This window comes from Typopeltis vanoorti, chromosome 5 (assembly GCF_054136105.1).
Source record: "Typopeltis vanoorti isolate ZY-2024b chromosome 5, IOZ_Tvanoo_1.0, whole genome shotgun sequence".
NCBI lineage: Eukaryota > Metazoa > Arthropoda > Arachnida > Uropygi > Thelyphonidae > Typopeltis > Typopeltis vanoorti.
Window position 1 is genome coordinate 38,758,638 of NC_143553.1, and position 22,351 is coordinate 38,780,988.

The 22,351-nt window shown below is 35.4% G+C and overlaps 1 protein-coding gene across 1 annotated transcript in view; it reads right to left on the minus strand.

Annotated features, from left to right (window-relative positions):
- Positions 1 to 22,351, minus strand: part of LOC150106327 (E3 ubiquitin-protein ligase RNF38-like) — a 280,906-nt gene that overhangs the window by 122,904 nt on the left and 135,651 nt on the right. Inside the window, exon 6 of the mRNA XM_090393082.1 lies at positions 20,603 to 20,971. Within this exon, the coding sequence (XP_090249208.1) occupies positions 20,603 to 20,971 (369 nt within the window). The remainder of the gene's footprint in view (positions 1 to 20,602; positions 20,972 to 22,351) is intronic.

Here is a 22,351-nt window from a genome sequence, read left to right on the forward strand (position 1 = left end):
AGCAAACAAAGTTTGTACATTAAGTAACTTAATGACAGGGCAACTCGTATATAGAAGCCTATGACTTCACATCAATTGCCTCAGTATCCCATAATGCAAAGCATATATCCTTACAGACATGTATAATGCTATGCACTATGGGAAGGGCCACTACCCAGACCAGTCTTGACCTTTACTGAGGTCTCATCAGTGAGAGTCAGACCCAGAATGATACACAAATGATAGACCAAGTGATACACCTTTTGGCTACTCGTATATGGAAATATGACTTCTGCATTACTTCAACCCTGGTATCACTTCTGGGTCTTGCTCCCAACAATGAGATCTTAATAAAGGTCGAAACTGGTCTGGATAGTGGCCCTTCCCATAATACATAGCATTACATATGTCTGTAAGGATATGTGCTTTGCATTATGGAGTACTAAGGCAATTGATGTGAAGTCATCAGCCCCTACATATGAGTTGCCCTATCATGAAGTTACTTCACACATAAAACTTCATTTGCTTACACTTGGATAAAGGATGAAACTAAGAATATAAGTATTATTTCTGGGAAAACTCCAATGTTACTCCTCTTAAAAACTATATTTATGGCTATTTTGCCTGCTTTTGTTTAGGAGTAACCCTTTTTTTTAATGTCATTGGCTTTTTACTCAAGAATTTTTGGGGCATTGCAGCCCAAAAAATTCTTGACCCCGGCCCCCTTCACCCATAAATCCACCCCCTTCCTCTAAAAAACAGTTTCTATTTTCAGCTCACTTTTTCATCTTTTTCCCACCTTACAAAAAAAAAAGCTCCGCCTACCCTTAAAAATAATATATGTATATATTATATAAAAAAAAAAAAAAAAAAAAAAAAACAGGTTTTTTTCAAATTAATTCTCTCACATTGCCTAAACTCCCCACACTCCCCTTTTAACACCATTACAGCAGAAGTATGCACACTGCAGAAAGAAGACAAGCAACAACATCCAAGAAAAGGTATGTGCGAATTTTCTTCTATTATGCTACATATATTTGTCTCTAAAATACATCTGCAATGCGCTAAAAATTCTTGAGTAAAAACCCAATGACATTAAAAAAAGGTGAATGCCTAAACAAAATCAGGCAAAATAGCCATAAAAATAATAAAAACTAAGAATATAATATAATATTCCATCGTCAGGCTAGTCCCCTGACATGGAGAACATAACCATACTTGTAAGCTGACAGAAAAAGACAATCGGATTGAATCTATGGGAAACGACCCTGGAATGGAAAAGGGAAAACGAAAATGGAAATGACAAAATATACTACACATAGCAAACTGGAATGTAAGAGGAATAGCATATAAAGAAATAGAATTAGACCAGTTATTAAATGAAAGAAATTTTAAAATAGCAGTAATCACTGAAACAAAAAAGAAATTAAAAGGAACTATGAGAACTGAAAATTTTAATGTGATATACAGTGGAGTCGACAGAGACCAAAGAGCACAAGCAGGAGTCATGATTTGGATTCATAACTCCCTTTCAAAACAGTTAAAACATTATAAATTATGGAATGAAAGAATAATAGAAGCTAGAATAAAAATAGATAGAGGCTATTTAACAATAATTGGTTTATATACCCCAGAAGAAGGAAGAGAACAGGATAATATTGATTTTTATAATCAGCTACAAAACATATATAATAAAATAAATAAAAATGATTACATAATTTTAGTAGGAGACTTAAATGCAAGAATTGGAAACACGAAAATTAATAATAATATAGGAATACATGGAGAACACACTCTAAACAGAAATGGTAAAAAATTGATTGACTTTGTAGTTTATAATAACCTAAAAATAATGAATTCCTTCTATAAACATAAAGACATACATAAATATACTTGGGCAGCAAGAGGATGGAAATCAATATTAGATTACTTCATATTAAATGAAAAGACATCAAAATCTTCACTAGATGTTAGAGTTCACAGAGGATATGAAATAAGCAGTGATCACTTCCTTGTTAAAATAAAATTAAGATTACCACCTAAATGGCTACAAGTAACAAGAACAGAAAGAAAAATTGAAACATTTGTTTATAAAACTAGACTATTGAATGACACAAATGTACATTGGATATATGAACAAAGAATTAACCAGTATCTAGATAAAATAAAACAAAATGAAGAAATAGAAACAGAATGGCTTAATATAAAAACGATACTAAATGCAGCAGCAAATGAAAGCTTAGGAAAGACCAAAAAATTCAATAAAAGAAAAAAAAACTGAAGATCTGGGATGATACAATCAAAGAAATAATCGAAAAGAAGCCTATCACAAATGGTTAAGCAGTAAAAAATTAGAAGATGAAATAGAATATAAAAGAATAAGAGCCATAGCTAAAAGAGAAGTCAGAAAAAGACATAGAGAATAAATTTGTTTCTAATTTAGAACATGATTTATATAAAATAAAACCCAATGTATATAAGATTTTGAAACACCTAAATGCAGATACCAAAGAAAACATAAAATTAAACACTGAATTGAAATTAGAAGAATTTCTAAATTACTACACAGAACTGTGGACAGACAAATATTTTAAAAAAGACAACTGGCAAACAATTAACGAAAATGAAAAGGAAATAACTGAAGAGGAATTAGAAATCAGCCTGAAAGAAACAAGAAACGGAAAATCACCTGGAGAAGATAAGCTAGGTTCAGAACTATATAAATACGCAGGAACAAGATTCAAAGGAAGACTCTTATTATTTTTAAATAAAATTTACTCAACTGGTATCCCCCCCAATAGAATGGAAAAAAGCAATTGTGATTCCTATCTTTAAGAAAGGTAATAGAGATGACCCTAAAAACTATAGAGGTATCAGTATACTAAATTCATGTTACAAAATATACAGCAGAATCTTAAATAACAAATTAATGAAATATTCCGAAAACTTTATTCTAGAGGTACAAAATGGATTTAGAAAAGGACGATCATGTATAGACCCAACCTTCTGCCTAAAATTAATAATAGAGAAAAGAAGAGAATATAATTTAGAAACACATATTGCATTTATTGACTTTGAAAAAGCATTTGACAAAGTTAAAAGAAACATATTATTTAACATATTAAAAGAAAGACAAATACCAAATAATATCCTAAAAGCTGTCACAAGTATATATGAAAATAATCAAATACAAATAAGATTAAATCATGAGCTATCATATACAAGAGAGATAAACCAAGGGGTCCGACAGGGATGTCCCCTCTCAGCAACTCTTTTTAATATCTACTTAAATGAAATAATAATAAAATGGAGTAAAAATTTACATCAAGGAATTAAACTTTCACCTACAGTTAACTTAAACACTCTCCTCTTTGCAGACGACCAAATAATAATTACAAATTCTGAAGATAACTTACAGAAAGCTATTTTAAATCTAAATGAGATATCCAAAGATTATGGTATGATAATATCAACGGAAAAATCAAAAACCATGGCCTTTAAAGGACAAGATCCAGCAAGAACTAAAATAGTATTAGATAACAAGATCTTAGAACAGGTGAATTCATTTAACTACCTAGGATGTATGATCACTTATGAAAATGAAAAAGATATAAACATAAAAATAACAGGAGTAATTAACTCTATATTTAAACCAAACCTAGTTCAAAAACAAACCAGGCTAAAAGTATACAATACATTAGCCCTACCAGTCTTAATGTATGGAAGCGAAATCTGGACAATAAAACAAAAAGACAAACAAAGATTAACAACAGCAGAAATGAAGTTTATGAGAAAAACTGCAAAGTATACCCTATTTGATCACAAAAGAAACGAAGATATTATGAAAGAATTAAACCAAGAACCAGTAATTGAAAAAATTAAAAAATATAAACATAAATGGATGGCAAAGAATGAAAACAGAAAGATTACCAAACCAAGCCTTAAGGTACAAGCCATTAGGAAAAAGAAAACCAGGACGTCCTCCTAAACGATTCAACGATGACTTCTAAGGCCGGAACAGGCCATACTAGGCCTAAATCCTTGATACGTATGATGATGATGATGATGATGAAGAATATAATTTCTTGGCGTTTTTAAGTTAAAATAATACCAACTGGAAAAACTTCCAGCAGAGTACATGTGTTGTAGTGAAGAAGCAGGAAGTATAACATTGCAGGGCACAGGTGTCCAAGTTCACATATCTAGGATCATGTATCCAAAGTAATGAATACCTGCACTCAGAACTCAACAAGAGGATCCAATCAGGGTGGATAAACTGGATAATTTGCAAAATGCAAAAGTATCCAGCAAGTGAAAAGGAAAGATCTACAAAATGGTAGTAAGATCTGCACTGCTGTATAGTAATGAGAACTGGCAGATGACCAAGAGATGGTAGAAGAGAATAGACATAGCTGAAATGAGAATGCTGAGACTTGCAAGTGGTGTAACAAGATTGGACAAGTTCAAAAATTCACTGAACAGGGGAACAATGAATATAACTCAAGTATCTGGAAAGATTAGAGAATCAAGGTTGAGGTAGTTTGGTCAAGTTACACAGTGAGATAACAGCTATGTGGGAAGGAGAGTGCTGGATATGAACCCACCAGGCAAAAGAAGTAAGTGGAGACCTAAACAATGATGGCTGGACAGCTTGAGAGGGGACCTCCAAGACCGTAGACTAGAGGAGGAAATGGCCTTGGGCAGAACTGAGTGGAGAAGGTTGATCCACTGCAGCAACCCTACTTAAGTAGGAATGAAGCTGAAGAAGACGACTCATTTTATTGAATATACAATAAATGTTTTATATACCAGCCTGGTTGGCTAACTGGTTAGCATATTCACTCTCTAACCAATAGGCTGCAGGATTAAATCCCACCATAGGCACAGATGTTTTCAATTGTCTTTAGGTGGAAGATGAATTACAACACCTGGTGTGATACCACCAACACCCTGCTTACCAGAAGCCTGAAATGGCTTCAAAAAGTTTCAGATTTAGTCTCTAGAGCAAGATTTCCAGACCTTGTAAAAATCAATAAAAAATATAAAATTATAAAATTAATTTTTAAAAATGAGAAAAGAATCCTTAACCCAATCATGAAATTGATGTACTACAGTCTTACAACAATCCATCAGTCAGTTGTATAAATAAAAAACAATTTACAAATAAAAAAAAAACAAGATTCAATATCTACTAAATAATTCATCTATTTTCATATTTCACTTAAACTTAACTTGCAAACTAAGATTATAAATGTAATTTGTAACCATCATCAAAAATTATATCTGAACAGCTAAAATATGCAACCTGTTTAATAAGCTCATACAGCTAATACCAATACAGTAAAGAACCAAGCTTAATATCTTCTATCTGAATATAAGGTTTAATAACATTTTCCTATAAGGTTTAATAACATAACTAAATATAGTTTCATAACTAAATATAAGGTTTAATAACAATTCCTGGGGTGCTTAAGAGTCAAAGCTGTATAACTGAGAGGAGACCTCCAAATAGCCTTTAAAGGAAGGCGGAGAACCGACAGGGCTTCTGACCTAATGTCCAATCCTCACCTTCTCGTGGTGCACCCTGTTGGGTATCTACTTTGATACTGAACGAACAGGGATGGGCTGGCAATTTGGGATTTAGCAGACCAAATTGTGGTCTGCCAAAAAAATTATGGTACAACATGACAAAATTTCATGCAGGCTGGGGTGTCGCCTGGTTAAACAAGGCCCGCGTTGTTTTAGCCAGGGAACCAGGGCGAACAGCGAAAAGTCAGCTACTGAACAAATCTGAAAACAAACCCCAACTCAACATCACCAGAGTTAAAGATCGGTACTATCAACGTAAGAAGCCTGAATAGCAAAGAAATGGAGCTAGCTGAGGAATTAGATAAGTACCAGATCGACATAATAGGGGTGGCTGAAACAAAAAAGACCAAAACTGGCGAGATCTTTCTGAGCAATAAATACAAAATGTTATATTCAGGCAATGACAATCAAGGAAAAGAAGGAGTAGCCATAGTATTCAACACAAAATACGAGGCTAATCTTCTTGAATGGCAGTCAGTCTCAAGTAGAGTAATGTGGGCAAATATGAGAATGGGGAACTGGACAATGAGACTTATTTGTGCCTATGGTCCCACAGAAGGTTCTACTAAGGCAGAAGTGGAGGAATTTTTTGACACTCTAGAAAAAGCAACTGACACAATGAAAAAGGAAAAGTTGATCCTTGTTGGGGATCTAAATAGCAGAGTAGGAAATGATTGTGAGCCATATAAAAATATTTTGGGAAAATTTGGAGAAAAGAGCAAAGCTAATAATAATGGCAAATATCTGTTGGACTGCTGCTCAGGACATGGACTGGTTATTACTAACACCATGTTCCAACATAAAAATGTGCACAAATTCACATGGAGAGAAGAGGCTAGGAATAAGAAAAGTCTCATTGACAATGTTATTGTGGATAGTGATGTTTTCTCCCTGGTGCAGGACACCAGAGTGTACAGAGGATTTGAAATCGGAAGTGATCACTATTTAGTCTTGAGTAGGATAAAATTTAATTTCATATTGAAAAGAATAACATGTAAGAAAGTTCTAAAGCGAATAAAAGTTGAGCAGCTCTCAGATGTGAACTGTAGACTAAAATACAGAAAGATTATTGAAAAGAAAATGAAAGAGTTTGAGAACAGGAATCAAACTTTGGAGATGCAGTGGCAAACTCTGAAGAAAACATTGATTGATTCTGCCAGAGAGGCATGTGGTGAGGTTGTGTGCAAGGATGAAAAAATCAGAACTCCCTGGTGGACACAGGAAGTTAAAGAGGCAGTGAAGGAAATGAAGAAAGCATATCAAAAGATCCTTGCAAATAAGTCAGGTTTTACTCTTACAGAATACAGAAACAAATGTAAGAAAGCTAAACAGTGTGTAAAACTAGCTAAACAAAAGTCATGGGAGGACTTTGGCAAGAATATAGAAAATAAATATCAAGAAGGTGGCAAAATATTCTGGAGGTTGTTGAAGAAGCTTAGGAATGGAGGAAAGAGTGCTGTAAAAGGAGTTAGAGTTGATAAAGGTGACATGAAAACGGGAGAAAAAGATATCCTTGAAGTATGGAGTAATTACTTTGAAAAACTGCTAAATGAAAGAAGCAGTGATGACAGCAGTGATAAAAAACACTGACCAGGCATACAGTCAGGAATACATATCCATACTTGAAGTAGAAAAAGCCATCAAAGGCTTGAAATGTGGAAAGGCAGCAGGAGTAGATGATATTCGACCAGAAATGCTGAAGTATGGTGGTATAAGTCTTACAGTGGCTGCACTGCATAGTTCAGAAAGCCTGGAGAGAGGGACGAATTCCCGATGATTAGAGTAGAGCTCTCATAGTACCCATATATAAAAAGGGAAATAAAACTGAATGTGAGAATTACAGAGGTATTTCCCTACTGAGTGTTCCTGGCAAGATCTATGCGAGTATACTTGAGAAACGGTTGAGAAGAATTGTGGAAGAAAAGCTTGGTGAAGAACAAGCTGGATTAAGGCCAAATAGAGGCTGTCAGGATCAGATCTTCACTTTACGACAAATAGTCGAGAAAGCATGGGAATATAACAAAGATCTGTATTTAAGTTTTGTCGATTTGGAAAAGGCATATGACAAGGTGCCAAGAGAGATGCTACTCAATATGCTGCAGTTATATGGTGTCAATGGGGCATTATATCAAGCAATACTTAGTCTTTATTTGAGTCGTAAGTCAGCGGTTAGAATTGAAGGAAGTACAGGAAGATGGTTTAATGTTAAATCTGGTGTGAGACAAGGATGTACATTATCCCCTCTGTTATTCATTATCTATATGGATCACATTATGAAGGAAAGTGGTATTAAACCTGATATCAAAATTGGAGATGTTAATGTCAGCTTTTTGCTTTATGCGGATGATGTTATACTTCTAAATAAATCCGCTACAAGTCTGCAAGATTCTCTGACTAAATTGAATAGCTGTTGTAATAGATATGGTATGAAGGTCAGCAATAAAAAGACAAAGCAATGAAAATAGGCAGAATCATTGAAAATGTCAACTGTGTTGTGAATGGAGAACCTGTGGAACAAGTAAAACATTTTATCAGCTACTTAGGCACAATTTTTACTGAAGATGGTAAATTAAATATAGAAATAGACAACAGAATCAGCAAAGCTGGTATGGTGGGAAGTCAATTGAATAAATTCATATGGAATAAGAGAGAAATTAGTCGGAACACTAAAATAGCTGTATACAAGACAGTGTTCAAACCAGTTTTAACTTATGGATCTGAGAACTGGGTCAGAAGTAAAACACTTGACCAAAGACTAGAGACCGCAGATATGAGAGTCCTGAGAAAGATTAGAGGCATGAATAGATGGCATCAATGGCAATATCATATTAAAAATGAGGATATTAGGAAAGAACTTGATATTGTCAGCATCCAGGAATGCATTAGCAGAGCTAATCTCAGGTGGTATAGTCACTTAAATAGAATGGGAGAGGAAAGATTAGCAAAACAAGTTTTCTCTGCCAGGTTGGCAGGAAAACGACCCAGAGGAAGACCAAGATATAGGTGGATTGATACAGTACAAAGTGCCTTAGACGACAGAAATATAAGATGTGATAATGTTGGAGTCTTGACAAGTAACAGACTGATTTGGAGGAAAATTGTAGATAGGAAGTTAGTAATGATGTAATTTTTTTTCATGTAGTACTATCATATCCTGTACACCCCTTGAGGGTACATGGCAGGAATTTGATGATGATGATGATAACATTTTCCTTAATAGCATTGGGCATGCAGATTATAAATAACAGCAGAATATAATGTACACTCCTGACTTAGATTTTATTCCAGAAATTAAAGGTGTTTTTGATTAGCAAGTTTTTTACCTTGGGTATACTACACGTTAAAGATACCAAGCAATTTTATAAACTTGGTTTTAATCTTTTTTACCAAGCAAGCAAACAGGTAGGTAAGTCATGTTTGCACCTGAAGTATTTTCAGTCTGAGGCAACTCGTGATAAAGGTGGAGTAAGATCTGATCACTTTCCTTAGTATCTCCCATAATGCAAAGCACATCTCCTTGCAGACATATATGATGCTTTGCATTAAGGGAAGGGCCACTATCAAGTACGGTTTTGATCTTTATCGAGGTCTCATCAGTGGGAGCCAGATCCTGAGATGCCAAGGTTGAAGTAAAACAAACTTATAAATTTTACCTATACAAGTTGCCACAAGGTGCTCTGACCTTATTAAATAAAAATCTCAGGATGAGAGAAAGATGTAGAAAGTTTTTTACCTTTCTACATATGGGTACTATATGTTAAAGATACCAAGCAATTTTATAAACTTGGTTTGAATCCTTTTTCCCAAGTAAGCAAACAAGTAGGTAAGTCAAGTTTGCACCTGAAATATTTTCAGGTCTGAGGCAACGTGTGGTAAAGGTGGAGTAAGCTCTGATCACTTTCCTTAGTATCTCCCATAATCAAAGCACATCTCCTTGTGGACATATATGATGCTATGCATTAAAGGAAGGGCCACTACCCATACTGGTTTCAACCTTTTTGAGGTCTCATCAGTGGGAGCCAGACACTGAGATGCCAAGGTTGAAGTAATGCAGAACTTACAAATTTTACCTATATAAGTTGGGGTATAGTATACCCAGTGTAAAAAACTTTCTACATCTTTCTCTCATCCTGAGAATTTTATTTAATAAGGTCAAAGCACCTTGTGGCACTTGTATGGGTAAAATTTAAAAGTTCTGTATTACTTCAACCTTGGCATCTCAGAATCTGGCTCCCACTGATGAGACCTCAATAAAGGTTGAAACCGGTCTGGGTAGTGGCCCTTCCCTTAATGCACAGCATCATACATGTCTGCAAGGAGATGTGCTTTGCATTATGGGAGATACTAAGACAAGGAGTGATGAGAGCTTGGTCCACCTTTACCATGAGTTGCCTCAGACCTGAAAATACTTCAGGAGCAAATCTGACTTACCTACTTGTTTGCTTACTTGGGAAAAAGGATTAAATCCAAGTTTTAATAAAATTGCTTGGTATCTTTAATGTTAAAGGTGTTTTTATTTTTTGTTCTGAAAAACAGACAACCTGGCAGGAGAACATAACAGCTTCCACAGAACCTGCAAGAAATACAGAACACCAGGGCTCTAAAATGACCAATCGTTACTATGTACACTCCATTACTAAGTATTCATCTGGATACTGAAGGAGTAAAGACAGATCAGAAATTTAGTACTAAGCAGAAGAAACATCTGTGTTGACAAACCATATGCATGAACACACACAAATGCTCTCATTGGGGATGCCTTACTACCATATTTGTCAAAGAACCAGCATGAACAGCAAAAAGCCAGCTACTGGAATAACCTCATATTCAATGAAATTCAAGATTGGAGCCATAAATATTATCATCATCTTCAAGTCAAAGACTCATTATGGGGGTGGTGTTCCTTTTATCATACACAGAACTCATATCATTCCTCATACACATTTTCAGACAATGCATTCCAATCATTCACCACTCTCCATGCAAAAAATCTGCTTTTCACTCCTTTACTAATATCCTCGTCCACGAGGTTGGCATAGAAGCTATGCACTTCACAACCATATGCCTGGGAAAGGAGTATCCTGGGTTCCATTTCCATTGCTAACGTGAGGAGCTTAGGATCTTTCTCATACATAGCCAAGTTAGCCAGTCTTGGGCGTCGACTGTAGGGTTTTCCTTCCCAGTTTATCTGGGGTTTTTCCTCCCACAAGCAGGCAAACCAGCCTTGAGAACATAATGCTTCTATAGACATAGGATACACCAGGAGGCATAGGGCTAACCACCTTATCCTCGTATAACAGTTGCAGTTATAAGGAATAGAAACCCTCAACACCATAAAGGTAAAAGAGACAATAATCAAGAAAGAAAGAAAGCTAATACCATCCCCTTTTACAGCTTCTGGAGATAACCTCTTGTTCTTCTCATCCCCACATCTCCCACCATTTTATGAAAAAAACATCTTCAAAGTAAATCTGATAAGAATCCCTTACTAACTTATATATCTCTAACATATCACCCCCCTCCTCTTCCTATCCACTAGACTCTGTTAATTACATCTCAACATTTTTTGCATGTACTTAACATTCCAGAGACCAGAAACTACACTATGTGGTTTGTCTTTCTTTCCAATCTCTCTTAATCCTTTTGAAAACTAGTGTCCAAATCTGTGCACAGTAGTCCATATGTAACCTAATCAGGGCTTTATACAATGGAATCAGAATCTCATTACATCTTCAGATCACTGTCCTCAGTATCATTGCCAGAATTAGTTAAGATGTCCTCACAATTTTTAGAAATGTGTCTTCTAAATTTTAGATCCATATCCACTATCACAACCAGATCTCCTATTTCCTCAACCACCAATATATCCAATCTTTGTTTTCCAAATTCTAAAACTTTACATTTTGCAACAGTGAAATGGTAATTCTGGTAGTAAGACTTATACGTTGGTTAGACATAACTGGTAATTGGTTTACGGAATTAACAACGCATATAAAGTATATTAATTAAAGGTAACTTTAATGAATAACTTCTATATTTCGGCAATGTCACATTGCCATCTTCAGGAACATAAAGATATGGTATGTGCACTCAGGAACTAACACAAAGCAAATGAGGAAGAAAGCAAGAAACTAATATTGTTCCTAAAGTCCTAATGGTGCCCTCTTGTGGGCTAATTTGGTAGTCTTGGCAGTTGGGCTGAAGTTCTCATAATGAAAGTCTCCCAAATTTGGGGCAGTTTCATGCACCCAAATTTGTTGAGGTTAGGAACGTTTTTTAGAGCTGCTGAAGATTCTTTGAATAATCTTTCGTATTTAAACTTGCTGCGATGAATTATTTTTGTTTTCTTCCAACGAATTTCATGGTGGGTATCCAAGGCATGGTCTGCCAGCCCAGAGCGGCTGTACTGGTGAAACCGGATGTAGTCTTGGTGTTCTGAAATCCTGATATTTGTTGTTCTGCCTGTTTGGCCAAAGTAGGACAATTTGCAGCTGCAAGTTCCTAACCTCAACAAATTTGGGTGCATGAAACTGCCCCAAATTTGGGAGACTTTCATTATGAGAACTTCAGCCCAACTGCCAAATTAGCCAGCAAGAGGGCACCATTAGGACTTTAGGAACAATATTAGTTTCTTGCTTTCTTCCTCATTTGCTTTGTGTTAGTTCCTGAGTGCACATACCATATCTTTATGTTCCTGAAGATGGCAATGTGACATTGCCGAAATATAGAAGTTATTCATTAAAGTTACCTTTAATTAATATACTTTATATGCGTTGTTAATTCTGTAAACCAATTACCAGTGAAATAGTAATCCTACTCCCTCTCCAATACTTTAACCACAACACCAGAAAAACAGATAGGACTATAATTTGAAGATTGAGTTCTATCAACTTCCTTTATGAAGCAGTACAATCTTGCATTCCTTGCACTCATTTGGAACTTGACCCAATGTGAGACTCATTAAACAAGTATGCTACATCAGATTCAACTTCCAGGCACATTTCCTCACTGCACTTCTGCCACACTTACCAAATGACTCACCCTCATTGCCTGTTCTTTATACCCTTTATGGAACTGATTATTACCATTCATCTTATGTTGCTGCCATAACCTTCCTTTGTATTGTATTACATGCTTAATTCCTCCCCCCTTTTCTTTAACTTCCTGTCTCAACCACAACAATCTCATTATTCTACTTTTGCAAATAACTTCACCACATGCTTCCCATGAAGTATTTTCTTCAGATTTTGCTACATGGGCTCTATGGTTTGGATCTTGTTTTAAAACTTTGTTTTCCAGTAATTATGTGCCTTTTACCCACAAAACATTCTTGTAAACCCACAGTACAGGAGCAGCTAAGTTGCCTAGGTCAAAGAACAACATAAGATGATGTTTTCCAGATGTTTGCAAGCAGCAAGATTTTTTCTAAAAATTATAATTATTAAATTATGTATCAATTATTAAAAATAATTAAACAAATATAAATACAGACTGTATAGAATAGACTAGAATAATAAAATATTAAATATAAATATTATATTATTCATTTATGAATAAGGAAATGTACACAGAAATATTCATATAACAAAAACACATGGAGATATGGTTCATGAACCTCATCTTCAAAAAGAAGTTTGCTTGTGTACTGTCGAAACTGGTTTCTTGGTCTTCCTCTTCCTCTGTGTCCATTAGTTGGCCAGTAAACAGGCAAGCACACTGAACATAGATAAAAGTTAATGTCTCAACCAACTCAGTTTACTTTTAGTTTTTATTAGGGATATTTGCTAGCTTTCTTCAAGAACAATAGTATTATGATCTTGCCATATATATCCTAGCATTGTCCAAAGGCATGTTGTCCCAAAACTACGGATGATATTAATTGCCTGGTGAGTAATGATGTTCCCTGTCTGGGCAACATATGTAAATATGGCTTGACTGATGGTTTTGTACAGGTGAACTGGTATTTGTAGTGATTAGATTCCAGGTATTAGTTACTTATATGGAATTGAAGTGCTTTGTCCATTCTTTTCACTATGTCAATTAGGGTATCAACGTAGGCACCAAGTTACTCAAAATTATTTACTTCTTCCAGAATGTGGTCATTTAGCCTAATAGTTTAGGACTTTAGTTCTATTGCTACTGACTGCCAACCCAATCAGTGCTGCATTTTTACATAAATTATTGAAGTATTTTTGGGCAGTCTGTATGTTATAGTCAATCAGTACATCATTATCTGCGAAACAGAGACGGCATATGCGAGTTTGTCATGCTGAATCTTCAAGAGTTATTCCATACCTTTCTTGTAGAGTCTGAATACATAATCAAGGGTTACAGTAAAAAGATAAGGTCTTAAGAGTCTCCTTGAAGAACTCCAGCGGAAATAAGAACGCACTCAGTCATCTCTCCATTAGCATGATAATTCTGTTATGGTTCTGCTACTGCTTTGATTATTTTTAAATGTATGCCATAATAACTGAAAATTTTGAACATACTTTGTCTATTGAGTGAATCAGATGTTTTGAGAAATCTATGAAGCTTAAGATTAAGCCTTTATCTCTTGATCCTTCTGAGGCAGTGGATGTGTTCAATAGTCCTGTTTTTCAAGAAACCTGCTTGATTTTTGAGTAGAAGAGGTGTTACATGTGATTCCATTCCATTTAGAGGCATCCTGTTATATATTTTCAGTGTGATAGGAAGTAGTGTGATTCCTCTGTAACTTTCTGAGTTGTTTAAATTGCCTTTTTTTGGTTATTGGTATTATTAGGCCTTCTCTCCATTGTGATCAAATGTTGCATATAGCTAGAGCTGTATTAACCCCTCAATTGGCCATGACGTCTATAGACGTCGAGCTAAATCTGGATACGAAGCTCTAAAACCCAGTGAATAACATGGATAAGAAGTGCAATTTGGTGTCACTATTTCATCCACATTGGCCGGTAGGGAGGTTAAAGATATTTAACAGTTGTTTCCAAAGCTCCTTTCCTCAAATATTTAATAGCCTCTGCTGTAATACCATCCAATCGAGATGCTTTCTCATTCTTTGGGTTTTTAGTGCAGTTTCAAATTCCTGCACTATAAAATTGCAAAAAATTTTTTTCAATTATTATTACTGGCAAAGCAATTTTAGTAAGTTCACTGATGAGTTATTCAATAGTTTTTAGAAATAGTTCTTCCAAACTAAGAATTCTTTATTTTTGTCTATAGGTAAAGTGCCATTTTTAGCTTGTATTCTTAGTCTTTTGGGTTCCCTTATGCATAACAAATTAGCTAACTCGTACTTTCTCTGGTTTTATGAGTATTTTGATATATAGGTAGTTCTATCTTTCAAGGGTGCACAGTGGCCAGCATTCTTTATGAAGACAAAAACACATGATCATCATCAAATTCCTGATATGAACCCTCAAAGGGTGTATGGGATATGATAGTACTACATGAAAAACTTACATCATTACTAACTTCCTATCTACAATTTTCCTCCAAATCAATCTGTTACCTGTCAAAACTCCAACAATGTCAGATCTTATATTTCTATCTTCTAGGGCACTTTTCGCTGTATCAATCCACCTATATCTTGATCTTCCTCTTGGTCTTTTTCCTGCAAACCTGGCAGAGAACACTTGTTTTGCTAATCTTTCCTTGCCCATTCAGTTTAAGTGACCATACCACCTGAGATTAGCTCTGCTAACACATTCGTGAATGCTGACAATGTCAAGTTTTTTCCTAATATCCTCGTTTTTAATATGATATTGCCATTGATGCCATCTGTTCATGCCACTAATCTTTCTCAGAACTCTCATATCTGCAGTGTCTAGTCTTTGGTCAAGTGTTTTACTTCTGACCCAGCTCTCAGATCCATAAGTTAAAACTGGTTTGAACACTGTCTTGTATATAGCTAATTTAGCGTTCCGACTAATTTCTCTCTTATTCCATATGAATTTATTCAGTTGACTTCCTATCATATCAGCTTTGTTGATTCTGTTGCAGGCGTGAATGTTGGTCGTGAAATTCACGCTTGCTCTTGTTATCATTCAGGGAGTGAGAGATGTGATTGAAGTCTGATTAGCAGAATAATGAATTACTGACCATTTAAAACTATATATGTAGAAATTTATGTACATTCAATCATACAAATAAAACATTTATTTTACTATTTATTTATCTTTTTCAATTTAGCTACTTGAATATAAAAATTCTACCCTACGGTTCTTCTTTATGAACTGGTCAATAACATCATCATAAAAAGTTGGTTGTAACTTAATTTTCCCAAGCAGCACGCACACTTGTAAAGGCTGGCTGAAGCTCACTGGCTAGAGCTACTTCGGCAGCGTATGGCCTGTGTTTAAGGCGACATGAAGGGAGCGGAAATGGTTATGCATGCGCATGAAATCACAGTGCTGCAGTGAGGACCTGGAAGCTCCCACAACCAAGCAAGTCAAGGTAGCTTTGACTAGACAAGCAAGCATTGGCCTTCGATACACAACACAAAGCTCAATTATTGCCGTGCAAACTTAAGACGTCTTTTGTCTACAAAAATAAAATCCTAAATGGAATGCTTATAAATGCATGCATTTATTAACAAATAAATATTACTTCTTTCTCAAGTAATGAACTTGTGCAGCAAGCATGGAGAATTTGCCCCTGTTCTGTTGTCTATTTCCATATTTAATTTACCATCTTCACTAAAAATCGTGCCTAAGTAGCTGAAATGTTTTACTTGTTCTATAGATCTCCATTCACAATGTTTCTCCTATATTTATGTCTTTGTCTTGTTACTGCTGATTTCTATACCAAATTTATTCAATTTAGTCAGGTAATCTTGCAGACTTGTACTGGATTTATTTAGAAGTATAACATCATCCACAAAGAAGAGCGCTAAGATTAACATCTCCAATTTTGATATCAGGTTTAATACTACTTTCTTTCATAATGTGATCCACATAGATAATGAATAACAGAGGGGATAATACATCCTTGTCTGACACTAGATTTAACATTAAACCATCTTCCTGTACTTCCTTCAATTCTAATAAACTCAAATAAAGACTAAGTATTGCTTGATATAATGTTCCATTGACACATACAACTGCAGCGTTTTGAATAGCTTTTCTCTTGGCACCTTGTCATATGGCTTTTCCAGATCTACAAAACTTAAATACAGATCTTTGTTACAATCCCATGATTTCTCAACTATTTGTCATAAAGTGAAAATCTAATCTTGACAGCCTCTATTTGGCCTGAATCCAGCTTGTTCTTCACCAAGTTTCCCTTCCACAATCCTTCTCAACTGTTTTTCAAGTACACTTGCATAAATATTACCAGGAACACTCAGTAGGGAAATACCTCTGTAATTCTCACATTCAGTTTTATTTCCCTATTTATATATGGGTATTATGAGGGCTCTACTCCACTCATCTGGAATTTGTTCCTCTATCCAAGCCTTCTGAACTATGCAGATCAGCCACTATAAGACTTTTATACCTCCATACTTGAGCATTTCTGGTCGAATATCATCTACTCCTGATGCCTTTCCACATTTCAGGCCCTTGATGGCTTTTTCTACTTCAAGTATAGATATGTATTCCTGCTTTCATGCCTGTTGAGTGTTTACTACTGTGCTGTCACTGATTGTTTGGCAAAAACAATCTGTTTTTGCCAAAATTTGTTTTGACAAAAACAAAAACACACATTAGAGTAATTATTTTACTTTTAATTATAAAAATAACACTCAATGTTTCAACCACTGTATCGAGTTCATCATCAGGAAAATATACATATACACAAGATACAAAGTACATGACACTATACAAAAGTAAGATAAACCTAAATGCTTTGTTAATTGTTTAGGATTGGTGTTCAGAAAGGTGCATAGAAACCTGATCAGGGCTGTTTGTCCAAAACAGGTAGTAGAATAAATTACATATCCATGGGAATGATGCCAAATTACCAAATAGTGTTTCATAAATATAAGCATCTCATCAAAGAAAGTTCCCAAGTACTTTAGCATCACCCAAATCTCAACTTTAATGATGCCAAAAATTTGTGAAATTATCAAGTACTACACTGTTTAATTATATAAGTTTTCATTATTGTTATCACATATAACACACTTCCTTTGATCCTAATAGTATTGTTTGTTTTTTTTAAAGCTGATTTTACCTGGCTGCATATAAGCAGAGATTCCATTCTCCATATACCTTCATTGTTGTAGTTTAATTTTTTTTTTTTTTTATTTCAAACCGTTTTGTACTCACAAACTCCACATGATTCTACCTGCAGAATCTGTGCACTGACTCATTCACGATCACAGTTATCTGTCTCAGCTAGCCTTTATTATACTGTGGCAACAGACTCACAACTATTACCTTCTAAGTTTTCTTTTTTGCATGAACTAACAACTCTTTCATACCTTCTCGCATACCACATATATTACTGATAAATCATTTGTACTAGCCAAAATAAACATCTCTTTCACCTTGCATCCTTACAGCATCACTAACATCCTTAACCTTGGCACCAGAAAAACAGGATTCTGTCACATTCTCCTTAAGCACTTCTTTTATCAATGAATCATCATCATACAAAATCTAATCCTTATTCTCATGTTTTCACTCTTCCATATTCTGCTTTCTCTCCTCTTGCATCTCCCTGTTCTTTTGATTCTGTCATACCATCTACCAGGTGGTTCTTCAACCACTCAATCTCACATTTTGTTCTGTGGAGAACTCCACATAACTGCACTATCTTTTCCATTACCATCTGGCCATTCTCTTCATTTTGGCTTGAATCCAGCCTGTTCTCCCAAGTTTCTCTTCCACAGTTATTCTTAGCCTATGTTTTAGAGAACTAGGTAAGATTTATGCAAGGATACTTGCATAAATCTTACCTAGGTCATTCAATAGGGAAATTCCCTTATAAGTCTCACATTGTTCTATTTCCCTCTGATAGAGTGGTACTATAAAAAGTACTCCAATCACCTGTCATTTGACCTTCTGAATTATGCAGCATAGCTGTAAAGCTTTTCTACCACTATATTTGAGCATTTCTGATTGGATATTATCTATTCCAGCTGCTTTTTACACATTTCAAGGTTCTGATTCTTTCAATAGAGGGGAAAAGAGGGAAATAGTGGCAATGGTTATGAGGCAGTATGGTGTGAAGTGGAGGTTGATGGGAAGAAATGTTTAGTTGGATGTTACTAAAGGCCAGGGAATGTGGCGGGTGTTGGAGTGATGATGATGAAATATATAAACAATTTAGATCTGATCATTTCATCAGAGGATGTAACTGTGAGTAGGATTTCTCACTTTCCTCTAGTTGGTGAGAGTGATCATGAAGTGATCACTTGGGTTGTGGCCACCGATATGCAGACTTCTGGAAAGGAAAGCATTTGTGTTGAAGTACAAGGCTGGTGATTATGACAAGCTTAGTAGACAACTTGGAGCTATAGTATGGCATGAGGAGATGAGTGGTAAGGAAATACATGCTGCTTGGGAAATGACAAAGAAATACATAACAGCATCAATGTGTGAATGTATTACAAATGTCAAAAGGCTGAATAAGGTAGATGTAAAATGGATGAATGAGGGGATTAATCATTAAATATGGAAGAAGGAGGCACTTTGGAGGCAGCACAAGAATGGTAATAATGGGAAGGTAAGTAAAACTGTCAGTTCAGTGTTGCAAAGTGTAAGGTTTTGAAATTTGGTAAACAACAATGGAATGCCAAGTATACAGTTGGTGTGTGTGTGGGGGGGGGGGGGGGAACATTAAAGGAGGTAGAGGAAATGAGAGATCTGGGAGTGGTGGTGAACTAGGACCTGAAATTCAGGGGTCATATTGCACAAGTTGTGAAATCATCACATTGGATAATGTCAATGATGCGGAGGACCCTGACGTACAGAAAGAGGTTATGATTCCATTGTATAAAGCCTCATATGAATTACTATGAACAGACTTGGCCACTGGGTTTTCATGGTGGTGGTGATGAGGATATGTTAGGGTCCGGAGAAGATTCAAAGGTCTTTGGAATGTGGAATATGAAGACAGATTAAAAGAATGCAAATTGCAAAGCCTTGCGAATAAGAGGAGGGGATTATGATTGAGACATAAGTTAGTCAGAGGTTGTTATCAGGTTGACATAGAAAAAATTTTTTATAGAATGGGGGGGGGGGGGGGGTTAGAACAAGAATCATCTCTGGAAATTGTATAAGAGTATGAGAAGCAGGTTCTTTGCACGGAGAGTTGTTGCTGAGTGGAATGCACTGCCCGAGTATGTTGTGAATGCAGACACACTAAATCAGTTTAAGACATGTGGTTATGTGTACTTCCATTACATACCTTCATTAGATTTCTTTTCTACCATTGTTCTATCACTAACAATCTTCAAGTAACTATTCCAGATATCCAGAATATCACATGTATCATCTCTGGTTCGTTTTACAATACTCAGACTCTAAAACATTTTCTGCTTCTTTTGTGATATTAATCTTCAATATTCTTTTCAAAGCTTCCCTATGAGTTTTGTTCAGCTACTTTTACATACTGCATTGCTTTCTTACACTTTTTCTCTTTTTTTTCAGCAGTTGCAGACTTACTTGCTAGGAACTTACAATATGCTATCTTCTTTTCTATGACTGCCTCTTCAATTTTTTGAGTGTACCTTGAAGTTCAGATTTTAATATCCTTGCAAACAACACTTTTTGGAGATACTAAATACCAAATATCATAAAACTATTTTATTATTGTCACTGTTTCGCCAATAAAAATAATCCAGACAGAGCAGTGAACAAATGAAAATGTTGAGCACATGCAATCAGTCTGAATGAAACAAAAACTGAAATGGCTCAACCTAGAATTTCAAATAAAATCTGTACAGCCAGAGTTCAAGAATACCTTACTTATGGACATTAAAAAAGGATTTAATAGATGCCACACATTTAGCAATCATGCCTAAAGATAGCCATTATAAGCAAACAGTTCTTACATCAGCGTTGTGCAATATGGAAAACTACCCACAAAAAGTGGCATGTTATACCTGTGCTGTAGGCAGTGGACCTAGGTACTGAGAACGTTGACCTAGTGGAGAAGGTATTGATGTCATCTGAGGTTGAAATCTAGATAATAAATGATGTGCAGCATGTGGACCTGGAGAATGTATGAAAGGTGGATACTGATGAGGAGCTGCTTGAGGTGGATGAGCGGCATGATGAAGCTGATGATTCTGAAAGCAACAGGTGCAGGAAAATGATGCTGAAACTTGGTGACCTGAAGTAATAGCTGGTCCACCACATGCATGAGGATTGAAATATGCTGAGTTCAGAGATACATGTCCAATAGCATCTGTTGGACTGCTATATAAAAGAAGAGGCTGAGGGGACAAAGAAGGTGTAACTGATACCGGTACCTGTAAAGAAAATACAAAAGTTCAAAATTTAAATTTTTAAATATTATAATTAACTTTAAGTTTCATTAAAATATCATTGAAGTAATATCAAGTTATATATTAGATAATACATGATAATTACTGTAAATATAATGAGTCGTGAAAGTTTCAGGTTTTGTATCCCATTCCCTTTTAGATATGAAGCTTGATTGCTAATTACAACCAAGTTTACATAAACCTAATTCTGGTTAACAATCAGGCACTTAATCATACCAATTGTGAACATGTGTATGTTCACTAGCAAACCTGGGAGTTTGCTAGTGAACATACACTAATTTTCTCCCTGGAAAACACCCTAATTCCAGAAATTAGGGTGTTTTTCAGGGAGAAAAACACCCTAATTTCTGGAAGAGGAAGGAGGAAAAAAACAACTGTCCCTTCTGTATGAGACTAGTCAACTCACTGCCGATGTAAAGCTATTATAAATGTTTCTCTTGTCCTAGACAGGATTTAAACTGTAGTTCCAATCAAAGATAATTTACAATAGATGGCACCTTTACACAAATATGAAGTGGAGAAAAGAAGAAGTGCTTCAATTGCCTTTTTGGTGATAATGGGATATTCACTTTGAAGAGACAACCTGAATGAAATAGTATCTGTTGCTGAATGTCTAAATTTTAATCCTCTGTCATTCCTTATTTCCGTTAGCTCGTCATCTTCTGCAGTGTTTAAATTTGCTAACTGACATGCACTTAAGACAAATGGATCTCTTAACTAATCGAAGGATGATACATCAAGTGAGGGAAAACATTTTTCAATATTTTTGCTAAACAATATTAAACTTTGTAAAATCAAATCTATAAGATTTTTAGCAAGTTAGCCAGTCTGCAACTTTTTGTCAGCTGAAACATTTCTGCTGTGCTTTCTCTTCTGATTCTTGTTTCCCAAAGCATTAGTTTTTCTTTGAAAGCATTAATTTTGTCATTGCAAATAAGAATATTTTCATACTTTCCTTGCATACTTTTATTGAGTGTTCAAAGCTTGAAAAAAAATCAGCAAGGAACGAATGCAACCTTATTGCACCACAGCTCAATGCTAAGAAAATCAGCTAACTCAGATTGTTGAATTGTCAAAAAAGTTAGAAGCTTCTCTTTTAGTTCACAGAACCTTGAAAGAATTTATCCTCGAGATAACCACCTCACTTCTGTATGTATTAGCAGCTGCACGTGAGAAGCTTCCATTGGGGAACATAGTGCTGCAAAAAACTCGATTGTAACGGTCTACTTTTGACATAATTAATTAATGATTTTGAATGTCTCATCTTGTCAGCTCAGGTACTAATGATTTTGAAACTATTGAAATTTTTGAAATTAATAAGGTGTGACACCTTTTGGCTATTCG